The sequence below is a fragment of the Anser cygnoides genome, chromosome 27 (assembly GCF_040182565.1).
Source record: "Anser cygnoides isolate HZ-2024a breed goose chromosome 27, Taihu_goose_T2T_genome, whole genome shotgun sequence".
NCBI lineage: Eukaryota > Metazoa > Chordata > Aves > Anseriformes > Anatidae > Anser > Anser cygnoides.
In genome coordinates this window covers 2050244-2070329 of record NC_089899.1, presented here as the reverse complement: position 1 = coordinate 2070329, position 20086 = coordinate 2050244, and the positions used below count along the sequence as shown (strand labels likewise).

Sequence of the window (20086 nt, the reverse complement as noted above, 5' to 3'; positions counted from 1 at the left end):
GTGCCTGGTGCAATGCTCAATGCCCATTGCAGTGCCTGCTGCAGTGCCTGGTGCAATTGCAATGCTCAGTGCCCAGTGCAGGGCCCATTGCAGACCCCGAGCAGTGCCTGGTGCAATGCTCAATGCCTAGTGCAGTGCCTGTGCAGTCCCCATTGCAGTCCCCATTGCAATGCTCATTACAGTCCCCATGCAGTGCCTGTGCAGTGCATGGTGCAATGCTCAATGCTCATTGCAGTGCCTGTGCAGTGCCCACTGCAGTGCTCATTGCAGCACCCATGCAGTGCCTGGTGCAATGCTCAATGCCCGTTTCAGTCCCTGTTGCAGTGCCCATTGCAGTGCCTGGTGCAGTGCCCAATGCCTGCTGCGATGCCCAGTGCAGTGCTCCATGCCCGTTACAGTCCCCGTGCAATGCCCGGTGCAATGCCCGGTGCAGTGCTCCATGCCTGTTACAGTCCCCGTGCAATGCCCGGTGCAATGCCCGGTGCAGTGCTCCATGCCTGTTACAGCCCCCGTGCAATGCCCGGTGCAATGCCCGGTGCAGTGCTCCATGCCTGTTGCAGCCCCCGTGCAATGCCCGGTGCAATGCTCCATGCCCGGTGCAGCCCCCGTGCAATGCCCGGTGCAATGCCCGCTGCACTGCTCCATGCCCGGTGCAGCCCCGGTGCAGCCCCGCGCGGCGCCAGTTCCCCCTCCCGCCACCAGGGGGCGCCCCCGCTCCCCACTCCCCCTCCCTCCCCCCTCTCCCCCCTCCCAACCGCCGCTCGGCTCTTTCCGGAGCGGCTCGGCTGAGGGGCGTGGCTCCGACGGCGGGGAAGGGGCGTGGCTACGGGGCCTTCGGAACCTTTCGGAGCCCTTCGGAGCCCTTCGGAACCTTTCGGAGCCCTTCGGAGCCCTTCGGAGCCCTTCGGGGCGGGGCGGTTCGGCCCCGTCCGGCTCCTGTCGGCCCTTTCCGGGGCGGGCTCGGGCCGTTCCGGCGCCGCTCGGGCCCTTTGGAGGCGGCCGCGGGGCCGGGAGGCAGCAGCGGGCTGGAGGCGAGCGGCGGCGGCGGCCCGGGGGGGCGGCGGAGAGGTGGGCACGGGGCCGGGCCGAGGGGACGGCGGGCGGGGGGGGGTGGATGGGTGAGAAGCGCCTGGGAGGGGGCCTGAGGGGGAGCAGCGAGTCCTGAGGGGGGGCAACGGGGCCTGGGGGGGGGCTCTCTGAGGGGGGGCAGCGGGCCCTGAGGGGGTCCTGGGGGGGCCCTGAGGGGGAGCAGCGGGCCCTGAGGGGGTCTTGGGGGGGTCCTGGAAGGGGGCAGCGCCTGAGGGGGGCTTCAGAGGGTCCTGAGGGGGTTTTGAGGGGGTTATGGGGGGGGTGCAGCGGGCCCTAAGGGGGCCCTGAGGGGGGGGCAGCGCCTGAGGGGGTCCTCAGGGGGCCCTCAGAGGGTCCTCAGCGGGTCTTGAGGGGGGGCCTGAGGGGGCCCTGAAGGGGAGCAGCGGGTCCTGAGGGGGGCACAACGGACCCTAAGGGGGTCCTGAGGAGGAGCAGCAGCTCCTGTGGGGGGGGAAACGGGTCGTAAGGGGGTCCGAAGGGGGGGGCAGGGAGCCCTGTGGGGGCCCAGAGGGGGGCACAGCGCCTCATCGGGCCCCCAGGCCCTATCCCCCGTTGCCGTCCCCTCCGTGCCCCTCGGCGGTGCCGGGGCTGTCGCTGCCCCCCCTCAGCCTGCAGGGCCACCCCCCCCCCCGGTCCCCTCGCAGGGACCCCTCCGGGTGCAGCCCCCGCTGCCGGGGCTCCTGGGCAGCCCGTCTGAGGGACGTGGCCACGGCTCAGCTCCGTGGTGCTGGGCACCGCTGAGCTTCCCCAGGCTCGGTGTCCTGGGGGGGGGCAGCGGTCCTCTGGGGGGGGTCGCTGACAGCTCGCCCCCAAATCCTGGTTCCCGGGATGGGGCCGACGCGGCTCCTTGCAGCGGGGTCCGTGCCCTGCGTCCCTCCATCTGCTGGGGACGCTCCTCGGCCCCTCGAAGGGGAAGTTTCCCGCGGCCACGCGCTTGCGAAACGGAGGGGAATGGGGAATAAAAGCCTGGGGGGGGCAAGGGGGGGGGGAATCCTGCCTGAAGTGAGCGGTACGGGAGCCGGAGCGGCACCAGCAGCGCCGTGCAGTGCCCGGTGCAGCGGGGGAATGGCTGCCTCGCCTGCCATTAACGCACGGCTTTTATTGCCGGAGCTGCTCTCTCGGGGCCGCTGGGGAGCTGGCCCTGTGACTTTCTCCGTGAGAGCGAGAGGATGGAGGCAGCTGAGTAAATATAGCCTAAACCGTCGCTTTCCTGGCCGTTCCGCCTGCCCTTCCCTCGCATGCGAAGGGCTGGGGTGTCCCTGAGGCTGGCTTGGCCTCTGCTCCAGTCCCTGCCTCTTCCATGATGTGGGAAAGTCCGAGGGGTGGTTTGGTTTCTTTGGTGACTCTGAGCTCTGACGCGCACGAACCCTGCTTCCATCTGCCCCTGCGGCTCGCCGCTGGCTCTCGGCGACGCCTCGCTCCTCCTGGGGGCGACTGCTGCCCCCAGACCCTCCTTTTTATTTTTTTTACCCCTTAGGAAAAGGGGTTGGGAACGTGGGATAAACCCTTTCTGCCCCGTCGCTGGTTCTCGCCGGACAAAAAGCTCTGGGCTGGGAGAGAAACCGCAGCTCAGCTGGAATGCAGCGGGGAGCGGAGCCAGCTCGGAGCAGCGGCAGAGTGCCGGCGCTTCGGTGTGTTTACAATAAAAAAAAAAAAAGAGTATTTATAATATCGGGGGCTCTTTTAATTCCTCCGAGAATATCTGGAGCCGCGGCTTGGCGCTGAAGCGACGGGGTGAGGGAAGATGGAAAGCGAGCAGAGGAAGGGAACGGCGCGTTTCTGGGGCTGCGGGGTTTCGTGCCAGCCCGCACCCCAAGAACGCCGGCCTGCTGCCGCGGTCGCTTCCCACCTTGTGGGGTTGCTCCGTGCGACGGCCGTGTCAGGACGGCTCCCGACAAATTGTCGCACAAATCCCGGATCCCGCCGGGAGCGTGATTTTAAGCAGATGGGCCCGCAGAAGCGGATGTGCTTTTTTTCGTGTGCTTTGCTAGAACTGTAATTTTTGAGGGAAGTAACAAAAGCGCAGCTACTGGCTTACTTCGGGGGGGGGGGGGAAGGGAAAAAAAAAAAAAAACCTAAACCCTGCTCCGGGACTGTTCCTAAAATGGCAATAGCATGTTCTTTGTGCCTGGGGACTGGTGTCAAGGGAGCCTGGAGCAAAGGGACCTGGCGCGAGGCACGTCGCCCTTCTCCGCTCGGTGCCGGAGAGCGAAAGCCTCCAGCCGAGCGCAAGGCTCCTGCGGTGAGGAGGAGGAGAAAGTTCCTGAGGCGGGTGAGACGGGACGAGCTTCAGCGGGAGCAAGAAGGCCCCGGGTGGGGAGAAGCCTGAGCAATTTCTCCAAAACTTCCCGAAGCGTGAGGTAGGCAGCGGTCACGTTAAGGCGGAGCAGTAAGCGCGCCGCGTCCCCCAGGGAGCAGCTGCTCCCGGGGCTATGCCGCCGGCCACATCAGAAGCGGGTTTTGGTGAGAAAAGAGCTGGAAACGGCCTCGGCTGCCCCGCGTCCCTGCTGTGAGGCTTGGGGCAGAGGCAGCCCCGGCTCGGGACAGCTCTCGCTGCTCGGAGGGAAGCGCTGGGCAGCCCGGAACCACGAATCCCAACCCCGAGTCGATTTTATTTCTCCCCCTGGTTGCATCGTCCTGCTTTCTTGCAAAGAAAGGTTTCTGCTCCTTCCTTGCAACCCCCTAACACGCGGTGCTTCGCGGCTCAGGGCTTGATTTGGTGCTGGGTCCCCCCCCCCCCCCCCCCCCCCCCCCAAGGATCTGATGTAACTTGGAAGCGTTTGAGCCGTGTAGGCTGTCATAAACATTCTTTTTTTTCAAAAAAAAAAAAAAAAAAAAACATTTTTGTGCATTCTTTCTCCTCGCCGGAGGGAAAGCAACGCTTAGGCTCGCTTCAAGTCGAGCTGCACTTTGAACTGTGCTTGGAGCTTGGTCGAGAAGCCCGGGGACCACATTTTAAGCGTTCAGATGCTTTTATTTACGCGCCGGGCACCCACAAAAAGACTCGTAATGTGTTTTTTGTTTGGAACTGATGCGTCGAACAAAGGGAGTATTGACAGCGGTTCATGAATCGCGCGATTGTGCCGTCGATTTACCGAAGGTATTCAGACGTCTGATGCGGGGAGGGGGGTTTGGAGGAGCCCACCAAGTGCTCGCCAGCACAGGCACGCGAGGTTTCGTCCCCGGGAGCTGGGCGAGCCTGGAGCCGGGCCCAGCCGAAATCTCGCTGGCGGCCCGGCGCACGCAGAGCCCCCGCTCCGGAGGTGCGCTTGCAGCGGGCAGGCTCATGCGTGTCCCGCGCTCCCAGCACCTCCTGCCTCCTTCCCAAGCTCGCCTTCCCTCCAAACATCTCTTTAAGGGCTCGGGGAAAGGCGCGGTCCCTTCCCCCTCCCCAAAAACACCTCGATTCGGCCGCCTGCTCCCCGCGGGGGGTTTTGCGGGGAGAGGGCGATTTCCCCCCCGGAGAGGTGGTGGGGGTTTGCAGCCGGGTGCTCCTCGCCCTCCGTCACCGCTCCCGGCACGGGAAGGCAGGTGAGCCTGGCGCTGGGCGAATCCCCCCGCGGTTTTTGGGTGCTGGGGCGTGGGGAGCAGGGCAGCCCAGAGCCAGGTCTCCGAGCACCTCCTGGCCTTGTGCAAGAGCCGGCGCCGGGCTGGAGGGAGCCAGAAGCTGCGGGACCTGCTCCTCGGGGAGCCTCGGAGCTCCGGGGCCACGCTCTGCTTTCCAAAGCCACGGAACGAGTTCGCCTCGGTGCCACAATCTCGGCGTGGAAGCCGGGGAGGTGCCGGCCCCGCTGCCTCGGGGCACGTTTTGGGCTCTGTCCTCGCCGGGACCGATCGCTCTGCGTCGGACCCTGGTAGGCAGAGCTCGGAGGGGCGAGGGGCAGGCGTCGGAGCGTGGCCGTAAATAAATCTCCGTGCTCCGGGTTGTCAAGTAATATTTTCCTGGCCGGGGCCGCATTTGGGAAACATGGGCTCCGGCGACGCCGGGGTGCGCTGCTTCGCCCCGTCTCCCGAGGGTCCCTCGGAGCCGCGTGGCCCCGGGGAGCAGCTCTGCAGCCACCCGGGTCGGGCTCTGAACTGTTCCCCACCAGCTTGGAGCCTCCCTGCGAGCCTCCGACCCCCCCCCGAGGGCTCTGTGCTCATTCACGGAGAAGTCGGCCCGGCTGGGCCGCGTGCCCGAGCTCCGGCAGGCAGCGCGGGCTCTGGCTCCTGCGCGGGTTTCGTGTGCCGCGGCCTCGCTGCGCCTCCCTTTGTGGGGGGAGCGAGCCCCGCGGGGCGCCCCCTCGCCCCCTCCTGCGGGGGCTGCCGCAGCCTCGAGGAGCTCGGAGGCTTTTGCGGCTGAGGTTTGGGTTTCTGGGCCAAAGCAGCTCGGGCCGTGAGCAGGACCTGCGGCGTTTCGGCGGGTCCCGGTGTCCCTGGGAGCGCTGGGAGCTTTCCGGCCGCCCCGTTGCCTTCGAGGTCCCTTCCTCGGCGCTGGGGCTTTGCCCAGCTCAGCCCCAGGGAGCTGGAAAGGGCAGGGAGGGGATGGGAAAGGGGCCGTGCCCGGCCGGTGGGAATGCCCCGGCTCACGCAGCCCTCCAACAACGTGTTACAACCCGGGTTTGTTCTTTTCGGTGGCTTTCTGGGCTGGGCAGGCATCCTGTCCTTCCATTTCTATTTAAATAACTCAGAGGCAGTTTGCAGCTCTAAGCAGACTTGAAGGCTTCTAAAGACGTTTTTTTAACCCCCCCCCCCTCGCTTCCATCTCTGAAGAAACCCTGCATTGCCTGCACTTGATGCTCTTGGTGCTTTTCACAAGTCCAAAACTTGGCTTTGCGCGGTTAACCCCCGGCCGTGGGCAGTCACCTTCAGAAAGCGACTCTGGGGGGAGGAATCCATGGGGAGACGTGAAGGTGAACTGTGAAATTCAGTCAGTTTCACAAGAAAAGGTTAAATCCCGTTTGTTTTGCTCCTATTCAGGGCCTCCAGCTGGTGGCCGCGGGGTCGCCCTTTTTCTCTGCGCGCAGGCGCCCGCATAAAGGCCGGTCTGTGCCTCTCGTCGCCTTCTTGTTTGCCGAAGCGCCGCGAGGAGAGCGAGCTGGGGCAGCAGGAGCGAGAGCCTCTTCGGGATGCGGAGCCGGTGGCGGGCGGGGAGGAGGTGTCCCCTCCGCCGAGCGTTCCTGCGAGCTGGCTCCTCTCCCACTTTTTTGGAGTGCAAATTCGCTCTTAGCAGGCGCGTCCTGGCAAGGAGCGCCTGCATGCGGGGCTCGGCGGGAGCCTGGCCGGGCGAGGAGCGAGCCCTGCCTCGTCGGGACGAGCCCCCTGCTCCGAGCCCCGGGGGGGGGACGCGGGCGGTGACACGTTGCCTTTTCCTCTCTCCGCAGGCGCTGGGGAGGGAGAAGCAGCATGCCCCACGGCTCGCGGCTGGAAGCTCTTGCCCTCCAGCCTCCAGGAAAGCCGCCTCTCTTCCGCTGAACCGGACCCAGATCTGTTTCTCCGCCGCATGCCCGCTCGCGAGCGCTGGATTATGTTCGTCTCCTTCTCCCTCTGCTCCATCATCTGGCTGAACCGCGGCTTCAAGCTGAGGAAAAGGGGCTGCACCTAAGCACGCCGGGACCGGGCTCCTGAGGCGCCGCTTCGCGCAGGGACCTCGGGAGCGCCGATGGGGGAGAGCTGCCCCTGAGGGCTCTCCTCTCCGCCCCAAAGCGCGCCGCCTCGCCGCTCGGAGCCGCCTCTCCCCGTGGCCGAGAGGATGGGCAGCACTGACGGCTTCCAGTACCGCGCGCTCTACCCCTACCGCAAGGAGCGCGAGGAGGACATTGACCTGCTGCCCGGCGACATCCTGGTGGTCAGCAAGGGGGCCCTGCAAGCCTTGGGCTTCAAGGACGGGGACGAGCAGAACCCCAACCAGATCGGCTGGATCCTGGGCGTCAACGAGCGGACCAAGCAGAAGGGCGACTTCCCCGGCACCTACGTGGAGTACGTGGGGCCCGTGAAGATCTCTGTCCCTTCGCACCGGCCCCGAGTGCAGAGACCCCTGCCCGCGACGCCGGGGGCCGGCGGCTGCCGGCTGCAGGAGGCTCCGGAGCAAGGTGAGCCCTGCCGCGTGCCTCCCCTGCTGCCTGGGAGCCGGGCCGCTCGGGTTTCGTGCGCTCACACTCGGCCCTGACCGAAAGGCAAGCTCTTTGCTCTTCCCGCGCACCCGTCTCCTTTAGCGGAGCTTCTCGGGGCAAGCCTCATCCCACCCTAAGCTCTCTGAGCTCCTTCTCCGGCCTGCGACCAGCCCGATGGATCCCCGGGGCCCCTCTCCCTGCCCCGCCGAGGTTTTGCCCCGCTCCCTCCCTCGAGGAAGAAGCCCCGACCTCTCCCGCCCGCCTCCCTGCCTCTGCCTCCGCGGCGCCCGGGGCGTCGCTCCCTGCCAAGCGCCTCCCGGCCCCGCTGAGACGCACAATTCCTCCTCTCTGGGCAAGAGCAGAAAAGTCAGGGTCGAGAAGAGGACCACCCAGAACTGCAGCTAAGTGCTCGCCTGCCTGGCACCGCTCCCCGTCACCGTCACCGTCACCGGGGCCGGGCAGGGCACGGGCACCGCGCACCTGGGGCGGCAGCGGGGCGCAGCCAGGCTTGGCACGGCTCCGGCAGGCGAGCTGCCGGCCCCGGCGCTGCCTGGAGAGCTGCATCCCATGCCTCTTTTTCTTTTTCTTTTTGCCTTTTTTCTTTTATTTCTGTCCCATCAGGCTCCGGATGAAACCTCTCTGGAGTCCTGAGGGGTAGAAAGGAGCGCCAGGCGGGGTGCTGGGGCCGGGTGTCTCGCTCCTGTGCCCCTGCTCCCGCTCCCGTCGGGGTCGGGGATGTCTCCACGGGGTTGGGAGCACGGTGGGGGCTGCTGACCCGAGTCCCCCCGCTCCCAAGCTGCCCGCCCAAGGCTCGGCTCCTCTCGGCAGCCCGGGGCTCGCTCCGCGGTGGCCGTGTCGGCCCTGGCTGTGCCCAGCCCTGCGCTCCCGCGGGGGCTGGATTTGTGCCTGCGTGGGGCTCCCTCGGCCTCCTCGAGCAGGGCTTGGCCGAGGCGCGTCCGGGTGGTCACAGCCGCTGCCCCGTGCGGGGCTGGGCACGGAGAGCCCCGCGGCGTGGAGGAGGATCCGTGCCAGAGCTCCTGACACGTGGAAAGGACGCGGTTGGAAAAGAAACCAAGAAGCTGTCCGGGCTGCGTCCTGCCCCGGGCCGGAGCCGCGTGAGGATCGGGTACCGGGGGGTGCCAGCTGTGTCCCCCCCCACTTTGGGGACACCCCCACGGCCACCTGGGACCCCCGGGGCTGCGATTTGAACACCTGAGGCCGTTTTTACACGCAGCACAACACGGTGCTGGTGGGCAGATGCGTTTTATTTATTTAATTTTTTTTTTTTTGCAACCGAGGAGTTGTACGGGAGCCAAGGCTGCGTTAGCTCTTCGCGGTCTGCCTGCCCCGCTGGGGTGAGGCCTGCCTGGGAGGTGCGCAGACGGCTCCTGGCTGCCCCCGCTCAGCTCGCAGCCGCCTGAATTCCTGCCCTGCTCCTTCCTGGGGCTGTCCCGGCCGCCGGTGATCCCGCACCCCCTCCGCCGCACGCCGTGCACGGCCGCGAGGAAGAGCAGCGAGGCCCGGCGCTTTGCGAGGCTCAGTTTCTGAGCCACTGGCGTTTGTTTTCGCCTTCTGCAGAGAGCACGAGTGGAAAACGCGGCTCGGAAATATTTCTGCGGCCTTTTTCCTGTTCCCTCGGCCCTGCCCGGAGCACGGCGGGCTCAGCACCTGCTGCCGGCCGCGGCGCGGGCCCAGTGAAAAGGCCGGCTGCTGCCTGCTGAAGCGGCGCGTTCCCGGCCGGCCCACGTGGGCAGCGCAGCTTTTGCTTCTCTTACTTCTCCCTTCCTGAGGGTCAGGCCCGGAGCTCCCAGCCCTGCGTGGCTCAGCCCCAACCAGCACCGTGCAGGGCACCATCCTGCCCCGGGGACGGGGTGACTCCTTGCACAGCCCCGCTGTGGTGCGGGATCATCCGGCAGCAGCTCAGGTCCTCGCCGAGCTGCTCCTTTCTCCGCGGTCGCCGCCTGGAAGCGCTGCCCCAAGCTGTTTTGTCCCCCCCCCACGGCGAGGCTGTGGCTCCCAGCAAGGCCGTGGGGGCAGGAGGCTCAGCCAGGCACCGCCCTGCAGCTTGCCACCGGGCAAGCTGGGGTCACAGCCGTGCCACCGGGGCCGTGTTTCACAACAGGGAGCGGCCTTCTGGCTCTGCCACGGCCGAGCGGGCCGTGCTGGGCGTCCTCACGGACCGCCGACTTCCCCCGGTGCCGTGGGGGAGCCTCCTGCCCTGCCTGGTGCTCAGCACGGAGCGGGGCCGAGCCCGGCGCTGCTCTCACTCCCGCTGGCAGCCTCGCGGCCGGGCGTGCGCGCTCCTGCCCCGGCGTGCGTCACCCTGAGCGCAGGGAAGGGTGCCCGGGGCCCTGCCGAGCCAGCCCCGAAGCCACCGCGCCGCAGCACGTAGGCTCCCCGCGTTGGCAGCTCCTCCGCCCGGCCCCGTGATCAAGCTGCAGCTCTCCCAGCTCCGGCTCCAGCTCGCCGAGAGGTGCCTCGGGCGCAGCAGCAGCAGCAGCAGCAGGCAGCCCTGCCGGGCGGCGTGCCCCAGCCCTTCCCACGCTGCCCCGACCCCATTACAGACCCGAGGCGGCGCCGAAACGCCGCTGCCCCGCGCGGGGCCGTGCCCTGGGTACCCGTGGGGAGGGTTTGGGAGCGCTCGGCTGCGGCGGCAGGGCTCGGGCACCCGGGAACCGCCGCCCGCCCGCAGCTCCCCCGCCAAGGGGCAGCCGGGTCCCGTGCCGCGGGATGCCCGCGCCCTGTAACAGCTTGCACGGAGGAGGCCGTGGGCTAGCGGGGAGGGGGAGGCAGCAAGAGGGCTGGTTTCCATGTTCAGCGAGCAATCAAGGGCAGGAATTTGCTGACGCAGCGCTCTGTCTGAATCGCTGCATTAATCACAGCTCACCGCCGCGAGCGAGCTCCCCGGCCGCGCTGCTCCGCCAGCCCCGTGCCGCGTCCCGTCCCGGGCAGAGGCTGAGCCTGGCCAGAGCTCCAGAGCCCGAGTAACCCCTGCGGTGCCTGCCCCGGGTGTCCTTGGTCCCCCGGGGCGCTCGGGGAGGTAAACCGAGCTCTGCAGAAAGCGGCAGGGAGCCCTTGCCGTGCGCACACCCTGCTGTGCTCCGTGGGGCTCCGAGCAGGGCCGGGCTCTGCAAGCGCTGTGCGGGTTTGGGGCCAGCTCGCGGGCTCCGTGCGGTGTTTGGGGGGCCGTGGGCTGGCAGCAGGGGCCGGGCTTTCCCCGCTCGGGGGTGCCGCTGCTGGGAGTAGCGTCGGTTGTCTCCAGCCCTGGATCTGCTGCGAGCCATCTGCTGCGGGCCGAGCTGCGTCTGACGCCTCCTCTCCCTCTCCCTCCTCCCCAGGGTCTCCTCTCCCCGACCTGCAGGAGCAGTTCAGTCCCCCGGAGATCGCGCCGCCGCTGCTGGTGAGGCTGGTGGAAGCTATCGAGAAGAAAGGTACGGGCCCGAAACCCACGGCGAGGACGGGGGGGGAAGGCAGCTGTTGTGAAAAGCTGCTGGCGTCGGACCGAGCTCAGTGGGACATGCGGGACGCAGCTGCCTGCAGGAGGGGGGCCTCCTGCTCCTCCCTGGCCTCGAATTCTGGTCCCCAGGGTCCAGAATTTGACCCCGCCGTGCCGTCCTGCTCCAAGGAGCTCGGGCTGTGGTGCCGGCTCCGCAGCGGGACGCCCACGCGGCCTGGCTGGGTGCTGGGCAGGCTCTTGGGGGCTGCAGAGAGGAGCCCCCCCACCAAACCCGTGCCGTGAGGGCGCTGAGCCAGGGCCCGGAGCTGCAGCGGGGCGTCGCGGGGGCCAAAGGGGGGGGCTGTGGCAGCATCTGCGGGCGCGCCGTGGGAGCCAGCTGCCCTGGACGCCGTCCCGGCCTCGTTATCCGCGCTGCGGCTCTCGTCCGGCCGGGCTGGCACCGGGCTGGCTCCGAAACGGCGCGTGCGAGCTGCGGGGCTCGCAGCTAACAGCAGCGTCCTCGCTTCCGCAGGGTTAGACAGCGAGATGTTGTACAGGACATCTGGCTCCGAACTGAGGCAAGCTCTGAGAACCGGTAAGAACCAGCTCCTCGCGGCAAGGAGGCGAATGGGCTCAGATGGAGGAGATTAGGGGATGTGACAGCGCCAGCGCTAATGCAATCCAGGCCGGGCTCGCCTGTCCCCGGCAGTTCCTGACTGCCGGCACGCTGCCTGCGGGGCTGGGCCTGCCCTGTCCTGCCCCAGCCCCCTCTTTGCGTGCTGGGGACGGGACGGGACGGGACGGGGGGATTCCTGCCGGGGCGAAGGGACGCAGCGCCAGCGGGGAGGCTCGCAGCCCAGCGGATCCCCCCACACGTCTCCTGCCGTCTCTTCGGGGCACCCTGCTCTCGGGGTGCTCTGGCGACAGGCTGCTGGAGGCTTCCCTGGCCCCGTCACGCCGCTAACGAGCAGGGGAGGATCTCAGAGCTCAGCTTGGTGGCTGGAGCCGTGGCTCTGCTGTGCCTGCGGCTGATGGCTCCACCGGGGAGCCTTGGGAGCTGTCTGCCTCTCAGCTGGGCCTCCTCCAGCACCACGCTGGCTTGTTCCCTTCCGCAGGCGCTCCTCACGAACCCGAGCTGAGCGGTGCTGTCAGCTCCGGCCACAGGCATCGTGTGCCGTCCCGGTAGCCTGAGCCTTGCGTTCGTGGGGCGGCACGAGTCAAAGGGAGGCATTTTCCCCACGTTTTCCCAGTACGTGGCCGGTTGTCTCTCTCCCTCTCCACGCACGTCTCTAACAGCAGCAAGGAACAAAGCTCTGACCCGCGAAACGCGCGGGCACCCAAAATTACCGCTACCCCCTCCTAGGGGAGCCCGAGCTGAGCCAGCGCGTTGTGGGGAGACGGGCACGTCAAGGAGGTCTTGGTCGCGTGGGCTGCTTGGCTCCAAGAGCTCCGCGCTCCCCCGCGGGCCCCGTGTGCCGCGTCCCAGGACCGCTGGCTGGCCGGGGGGGCTGCGGCGAGCGTGGGTTGCGTCTCCCGCAGGAGCAGAGGTTGCAGCGAGTTCAGAGCAGGGCTGTTTGTGCTGAGCCCCGAAGCCCAGCCGGGGTTTTGTGGCTGCTTTGTGGTCTGAACCAGGTGCCTGACTTCACCGTGCCGACCCTGCTGCACGAGCCCCCGCCGCGTGCTGCACTCCCGCTGCGGTGCGGGATGGGTGCGAGGCGCTGGCAGCACCGGGGCTGCTGCCCGGGCGCCCGGGGTCTGCGCCCACCACCCATGGGAGATCTCTGCCCTGGCAGATTGGAGCCTGGGCGACCTGGAGCCCTTCGACGTGCACTCCCTGGGCGAGGCGCTGCGCGGCTACCTGCAGGACCTGCCCTCCCCCGTGGTGCCCGTGTCGGTGCACGGCGACATCCTTCGCGTCCTGCAGGGTAAGGGCCTCCCCGGCCACGCTTGGGAGCGGGGAGGTGGGTGGGATGGATGCGTTTGGGTTGTTAAAACAGGTCCTGTCCCTGTGGGGTACGTCGCACGGCCTCTGCGGCTGACAGCGCTCCCACACCGCGGCTGCCAGCGCGTGGAACGCGGTGCCGGCTGTCCCAGCCCCTTCCATCGTGCCTGGTTTCTCTCCCCAGAGGTCCCCCAGCCGGAGAATTGCCGGAAACAGCTGCTGCTGGCCGTGGAGTCGCCTGCGGTCCCGCTGCAGAACACGCTCACCCTGCAGTTCCTGCTCCGGCATCTGGGGAAGGTATCACAGCAGGCCGAGAGCAACAACCTCCACCCTCGGGCCCTGGGAGAGATCTTCGGCCCCCTTCTCCTCCGGCTGCCTGGCGCCAGGTACGTGAGGCTCTCGGGTCCCTGCCGCGTACCCCGTGCCGGCCGCCTTGCCTGCCAGGACGAGGAGCCCAGGCTGTAAGAGCACGTCTGCCCGCAGCCCCGGCCTCACTGCACGTGGGATTAAACTGCTGGCAGCACGCAGAGCTGGGGCTCGAGGCCAGGGCAGGGCCCTTGCTTCTGTGTCAGCCTGCGCTCCGGCAGCTGGGCTGTGCGGGGATGAGCAGCTGACCCCGCTGACCCATTGCCCCGGGGGGGCACAGGGCGGTGCCAAATTCTCCCCAACTCAGTGCTGATCTCACTGGTTCCTCTCTCCCCGCAGCCCAGAGCTGAGCCCTGACTTCTCCGTGCTTTTTCTGGAGATGCTTCTGCAGCTGAAGGACTTGGAGCCGGAACAGCTGCCTCCAGGTACCGTCCCCAGGAGCCGAAACGCCCCCTTGGGGCCTGAGGCGCTGGCATTTGTGCTCCGTGGGTGTGGATTCTGCCTCCACGAGCAGATTGCCAAGGGCATTTCTGTAGCCCAGCTGTGCTCGGATGCAGCCTCGAGGTGCTGATCTGCTGCTGTAGATGTGCCTGGAGCAGCTCCTGGCAGCGCAGCAGCCGAGCGGGGCTTCCCAGGACAGTCACCGCGGGGAGAGGGGGACTTGGAGCTCCAAGGGCTTGCCCTTAGCGAGGGTGGGGAGCTGGGACTTGGGCCAGCCCCGCTTCAACCCTTCCTCAACCCTGCTTCTCTTCCAGCGTTGCCTCCAAAACCACCTAAGCCAAAGCCCAGCGCCGCCAGCCTGGCCAACGGGAACAGCGTGCCCTTGCAGGACGCCGAGTGGTACTGGGGTGACATTTCCCGGTAAGGGGGTGGCCGGCAGCTCCGCTCCTGGGCGCCCGCTCTGTCGGGTTCAGGGCAGCTCTGGCTGCACCTCGCAGGCCGTGACGATCGTCCCTGTCCCTCGCAGGGAGGAGGTGAACGAGAAGCTGCGGGACACGCCGGACGGTACCTTCCTGGTGCGGGATGCTTCCAGCAAGATCCAGGGCGAGTACACGCTCACGCTCAGGTAGGGCGCCGGGATCTCGACACGTGTCCCCGTGCTTGTGGCGGCTGGGACATCGGGCTGGCACAAAGGGACACGTCCAGCCTGGTGCGGGGCCCTGCAGTGGTGATAACCCCCCTCCGCTCTCCCCTCCCCTCTGCAGGAAAGGAGGCAATAACAAGCTGATCAAGATCTTTCACCGGGAAGGGAAGTACGGCTTCTCGGAGCCCCTGACTTTTGGCTCGGTGGTGGAGCTCATCACGCATTACCGGCACGAGTCGCTCGCCCAGTACAACGCCAAGCTGGACACGCGGCTGCTCTACCCCATCTCCAAGTACCAGCAGGTGAGGTCCGTGCTGCAGGGACAGCCCGAACCAGGGGCATCCATCATCCTGGCCCTCTGGTAGATGCAGCGCCTCTTCCCCGTGCTGGGACGTTGCTCTGTGGGGCACCCTGCAGGGCTGGTGGGGGTTTTTGGGGCCGGTTGCCTTGCAGGGGGGCTGCTGTAGGGCAGGAGCGGGTCCTGACTGAGGCTGTGTGTATGGCAGGACCAAGTGGTGAAAGAGGACAGCGTGGAAGCCGTGGGAGAGCAGCTGAAAGTCTATCACCAGCAGTACCAGGACAAGAGCTGGGAGTACGACCTGCTGTACGAGGAGTACACGCGCACGTCCCAGGTACGCGTCCCAGGGGGCACACACAGGGCACGGAGAGCAGAGCTTGGGCACCCACTGCCCCATTTGTCTGCTCCTGGCTTTTGGGGGGCTCTTCAGAGAACGGGCTTTGAAGTGGGGGATATTTTGACTGCACCGAGGACAGTGCTGGATTAGGAGGGGGGTGGGAAGGGGCTGCAGATGGGCGAAAACCTGCCCAAATCCTCGCCACTTCCTCAGCTCTCCCCTCTCTCCAATTCAGGAGCTGCAGATGAAGAGGACGGCAATCGAGGCCTTCAACGAGACGATCAAGATCTTTGAGGAGCAGTGTCAGACGCAGGAGAAGTGCAGCAAGGAGTACATCGAGCGCTTCCGGCGGGAGGGCAACGAGAAGGAGGTGCAGCGGTGAGGACTGGGGGCAGCGGTGACCTGCCCTGCCCGGGGAAGGGCTTCTGGGGCTGGGAGGATCATCGGGGCTCGGGGCAGAGCCGAGGCATGCGCAGTCCTCGTCGCTCCAACCGCCTGCTGCGGGCGGGAGCTGGCAGGCTGCCTCCTCCGCCTCCCCCGCCTTGGCTCACAGCCGAATTCCCCCCCCCCCCCCTTTTTTTTTTCCCCTCCCAGGATCCTCATGAACTCGGAGAAGCTCAAATCTCGCATCACGGAGATTCATGACAGCAAGATGAAGCTGGAGCAGGACCTGAAGAAACAGGCCTCGGAAAACCGGGAGATCGACAAGCGCATGAACAGCCTCAAGCCAGACCTCATGCAGCTGCGCAAACTGCGGGACCAGTACTTGGTGTAGGTAGCTCCTGCCCCCGCGGAGGGCTGGCAGAGGGGCCCTGCTCCCCCTCCAGCCCGGCCCGGGAGCCATCCAGCTGGCTCCTCGAGGGCTTTGAGGCTTGTTGGACCGGCTTGCAGGGCTGCTGCGTGCAGCAGCGAGGAGCCCCGCAGCGCGCAGCTTCAGGGAATGGCGGCTTCTCAAAGGGGGAGGCTGCTGCCCTCTGGCGATGGCTGCGTGAGCGCTGCCTGGCCCGGGCACGCTGCCTCTCCTGAGCTCTGCCTCTCCTTCCCCAGGTGGCTGACGCAGAAGGGTGCCCGGCAGAAGAAAATCAACGAGTGGCTGGGCATCAAGAACGAGACAGAGGAGTGAGTGTCCCCGCTCGCGTGTCGGGGGGCGTGGGGGGGCTGTTCCAGAGCCTCGGGCAAGTCCCATCGCCCTGTCTGGGAGCTGAGGCCGAATTCCCTGCTGGAAGGAGTGCTGGCAGCTACCAGTGGGAGGGAAGATGCTGGGGGGCCACGTGCCTGAACCGAGGGGCCCTGACCCCCTGCGTGTGCTCGATTGCAGTCAGTACTCCATGATGGATGATGAGGAGGAGCTGCCTCATCACGAGGAGCGGACGTGGTACGTGGGGAAGATCAACCGCCTGCAGGCCGAGGAGATGCTGTGCGGCAAGCGGGACGGCACCTTCCTGATCCGCGAGAGCAGCCAGAAGGGGTGCTACGCCTGCTCCGTGGTGTGAGTACCTCCGTGCGGCCGGGGCTGCCGGCTCAATTCTGTGTGACACGTGGGGAGCACAGACGGGCAGAGAGAGACGTGGCGGGATGGGGCTGGCACCGGCTGCGCTCCCGTGTCGCTCTGCCCTTCTCCTGCCAGATGCTGGAGCCTGGCGGAGGCGTCAGCTGGCAGGCCGGGCTTCCCCGAGGTCTCCCGTCTGCCTCAGCTCCTCGTGCCAGGGCCAGATGTAGCTTTGGCCTGCTCCTGCTCGTGCCCCGCCGCCGCTCTCCTAGCAGGGGTTCCTCGCTCGCCGCTAACCCGCGCTCCCTCCTCTCCCTGGCAGGGTGGATGGTGACACCAAGCACTGCGTCATCTACAAGACGGCGTCTGGCTACGGCTTCGCGGAGCCCTACAACCTCTACGCCTCCCTCAAGGACCTGGTCTTGCACTACAAGCACACGTCCCTGGTGCAGCACAATGACTCCCTGAATGTCACGCTGGCTCACCCGGTCCTTTCCCAGCCACCCGCCAGATGAGCAGCCCATGCACAACACAACAGCTGCCTTCAGCTTCTCCCCAGGGCACTGCTTTCTGGCTCTGGACTCTTGCACCCTGTATAGTTGAGTCTCTGTGCTCCTGCCCCTCCAGAGCCTCCGAGATGTCTGTGACCGTTCCTGGTGTCCCTTTTTTGGTCAGTAGCTGAAACCCGTGTTGGCTGGTGGGACAAAAAGCCTGGGCTGTTGACTCCCAGTGGGCTCCAGTCCTTAGGAGGTGGGATCCAGTTGTAATTGAACCGCTGTGGGCGAGCACAGCCCTTCCCCTTCCCCGACAAACAGGTCAGACCCCTTCTTGCTGGCAGGTTGCCCCGCTATGCATCACCGTAGAGCTAGATCCTGATTCCCCTGCGCTGTGGTGCAGGTCACTGCCCCAGCCCAGCGGCCGCTGGCGCTGCTCTGGGCGAGGGGCTCCCTGCCCGGGCACTGGAGAAGGCAGAGGGGGAGCCTCGGCCGAGCGTACGCGTCCTCCGCTCTCACTTCCCTCGGTGACTTCGCGGGCTGGGGTGGGAGCTGGTGTCTGGTACGAGGGCTGCTGCTCTGTTGTGCAGAGACTCATTTCGGAAAGAGAAAAGCGCGTCCTCCGTGGGGCGGCGGGCGTGCCGGGGAGGGGGGCTTCGTGGCCGAGCTCCCCGCTCTGTGCTGTGCCCCTTCTCACTCTTGGTCCCTGGCGTCGTAGCCACCTCCCGAGCGTTGCTGCCTGGGGAGGGAGGACCCTGTCAGTGACGAATCTCTCCCCTTAGTTGTGCCAGCCAAGCTGTGAAACCCGCCTTGGTACCCGTGTCTTTCCCGGCAGAACCTGTGGGACGCACAGCTCTTTGTTCCTGGTTGTCTTTGGTGAATCTCTGCGAGCGTAACCCGTTGAAGCTAACTGTAGCTCTGTAAATACGGTTCTTTTTGTAATCAGCTGCTTACCCAGCCCTGGCGTGTGCTGAGCTCCCACTACGACCTGCAAGCGCGTGGGCAGCGGCCGGCCGGGCTGCTGCAGGCTCGGGTCCTGCCAGCGGGAGCAGGAGGGGGCCGGAGCCTGACGCACACTACGAGCCCTACGCAAAATGAAGGACCTCTCCGCTGCAGGAGGACGGTATCTCCGCTGGGCCGAGGGCCTTAGCACGTAGAAACGTATATGCATGATGTCGAACTGTGTATGCGAAGCACTTATATTCATGAGTACTGTATGGGGACTGGGGGGGGCGGGTCGCTGCAGGGGTGCCCCTCGCGGCTGGCCGGCGCGGGCAGGGCCGGTGGCGTCTTTGCAGAAAATGCTGAGCGCAGAGGGCGCGGGGTGAAGGAGGAGGTGCGGGGTGGCCCTGGCGGGGCTTTAAAAGCTGCACCCGAGCCTGTGAGCCGAGGCCGGGGTGGTTTCTGCTTTACGGGCTTATCCTGTCTGCCTGGAAAGCATCGATCGTCCTCTTGATTTGCCTGAGAGGCTCTTCCCCTTCCCTTCCCGAGACCTCCGGAAGGGCTGGGGGATGCTGTAGGCTTTGCTGCTTCTGCTTCACGTCGCGGCTCGCTCTGCGGGGCGCCCCGCACACTCGGTGCCGGAGCACAGGGCGTCCGCATGTGCCGTGCCCGCGCCTCGTCCTCTGTGCGCCACCTGCAGCTGGTTCTGCCCTGTTCCTGTCGCTCGCTCTCCTTCTTCCCCCGGTCACCTCAGCTGCTCGCGCGGGTCCGGGACGGTTCCCAGATCCTTTTGGATCCTTTGAGGGGTCTGGGGTTGTTGGAGCAAACGCCACGTTCCCCTCGTTTGTGGCAGCTCTCCTACGCTCAGCTGTACAGACCCCGCTCCCTGCTGTGTGCGCCCTGGGCTCTATTTTGGGGTTCCCCTCTTTTGTCAGCGTTCGGTGCTATCGCTCGGGGGATCGCTTGGCAAAAGCCATCCGTGGACGTTCAGGGAATGGTTTGAGCTCAGACACGCGAGATGGGGGCGGGTGGGAGCAGGGCCGGCAGCCCCCGTGCCCGGAGCCCTCCCGGGGTCTGTGGGGTGCTGGGACACCCCAAAGCCTTGGGCCGGGCTCCTGCCCTGCGGGGTGGGCTGCAGGCAGCGGCTCCTCCAGCCCCTCGCCCCTGCACGACCCCACCTAGGTGAGCTCGGGGCCGCTCCCATGCCAGCCACCGCGTCCGGGAGCGTCGCTGCTCCAGCCGCTCTCGGCGCTTCCCTGGGTGCTTCCCCTGGGCTTTGCTGGCCGAGGAAATTCCAGCTTCCCGTGACGGCGTCGGGTTTTTTCTTTTACCCTCCCGGCCAAATTTCTGCTTCTCCCCACGCTGTCCCTTTCCAGCCCGCAGCTGCAGCTTCTTCCCCACCACGGCAGCGTGGGCAGCTCGGTGTCAGCTCAGCAGGGCCGTGGTGGCCCCGCTGCGTCTTCCAGCGCCGCCGTCGCTGCCCGCCCGCGCACGTCACTGCGGCCGGAGCCGCGGGGCTGGCCCCAGCAGGGCTGCGCTCGTGGTCTTGCGTGCAACGAGGAGGAACAGGCCCTTCCCCGGGGCTGCCATTTCCCCGACAGTGCTCGACTTGGCTCAGAACCGCTGCTTTGCCCCTCGCTCCCTCTCGGGTGGAAGAACCGAGCTCCCTGCAGCGCAGCTCCCCCGGAATAAGCTAGTTTGTGATTTGTCTTTTGATGCTTTCGCTCGTGCTGTCCGCGCCTGCGGGTTAACCAGGTAGTGATGTTGTTTTCGAGGCCCTGGGCTGTGCTTTGCTGCTTGTCACCCGCATGTCCCCCACCCAACCGCGCGCCCACGTCCCATGGGCGCACTGCGGCCGTCCCTGCTCCCCGGGGCACAGCTCGGCCCTTCGAGGGGGCGAGGGCGGCCCCCAGCATCGCGGCGAGGTCCCAAGAAACGCGTCCAGCCCCTCCTGCTTCGGGTCGGCTCGCATTGCTCCGAGCTCCCCGACGTAACCCCGAGGGCTCTCGTGTCACTGGAGAGTGGCCGGAGGTGGCACGGGTGTCCCCGACCGCTTTGTGCTCGGAGAGGACGTGGCGGCTGTGTGAGCGCTACTGAGATTTTAGTTCGTAGGTATATGCAATAATAAATACTCTAACTTGCCACTTCAGCTGTTCGTTACCAGCAGTAGTTCTCTATGCTCTTTCTGTTGATGTTTACTAATGTAAACCCAGTATTTGTTACTGTAAGGATTTTTGTACGGTACTTCAAAAAAGGAAAAAAAGGAGAAAAAAAAAAAAACACAAATAAAACAGAATTAATGATGTGGCTGCGGGCGTTTCTTTGCGGGGGGCAGGGGTACCCCAGGGGACCAGAGGCAGGAAAGGGCAAATGTGGCAGCCGAGCCCAAAGGGGCAAGAACCGTCCGGAAACGCCTGGCTGCAACCAGCAGGGGAAGTACCAGCTTCCTCCTCCTCCGCCCCCAAAACCAAGCCCGGGGACGGGTTTGGGCAGCACCCACGTTCCCGGTGCGGAGCC

General features: G+C 66.4%; 1 protein-coding gene across 4 annotated transcripts; it reads left to right on the top strand.

Annotated features, from left to right (window-relative positions):
- The first annotated feature begins 910 nt into the window (after window positions 1-910).
- PIK3R2 (phosphoinositide-3-kinase regulatory subunit 2) lies at window positions 911-19874 on the top strand. 4 transcript variants are annotated; one of them, XM_066984127.1, is made up of 16 exons: window positions 911-1068; window positions 6453-7160; window positions 10520-10612; window positions 11150-11212; window positions 12411-12542; window positions 12744-12945; window positions 13265-13350; window positions 13681-13786; window positions 13893-13991; window positions 14131-14311; window positions 14516-14641; window positions 14880-15022; window positions 15239-15415; window positions 15692-15763; window positions 15963-16133; window positions 16456-19874. In XM_066984127.1, the coding sequence occupies exons 2-16, from the start codon at window positions 6821-6823 to the stop codon at window positions 16646-16648; spliced, it is 2184 nt and encodes a 727-aa protein (XP_066840228.1). In that variant the 5' UTR covers window positions 911-1068; window positions 6453-6820; the 3' UTR covers window positions 16649-19874. The 4 variants fall into 4 exon arrangements, with proteins under 4 accessions (XP_066840228.1, XP_066840229.1, XP_066840230.1 ...); XM_066984128.1 differs by lacking the exon at window positions 911-1068 and adding an exon at window positions 3215-3449; XM_066984129.1 differs by lacking the exon at window positions 911-1068 and adding an exon at window positions 4167-4189.
- Window positions 19875-20086: the final 212 nt, after the last annotated feature.

What these genes read in the sequence shown, in the direction of transcription:
- PIK3R2 (XM_066984127.1), top strand. Translation starts at nt 6,821, where the DNA reads ATGGGCAGCACTGACGGCTTCCAGTACCGCGCGCTCTACCCCTACCGC. An exon ending in CTCCGGCTGCCTGGCGCCAG is followed by an intron (nt 12,946 to 13,264) that starts GTACGTGAGGCT and finishes CTCTCCCCGCAG; the next exon opens with CCCAGAGCTGAGCCCTGACT. An exon ending in CCATCTCCAAGTACCAGCAG is followed by an intron (nt 14,312 to 14,515) that starts GTGAGGTCCGTG and finishes TGTGTATGGCAG; the next exon opens with GACCAAGTGGTGAAAGAGGA.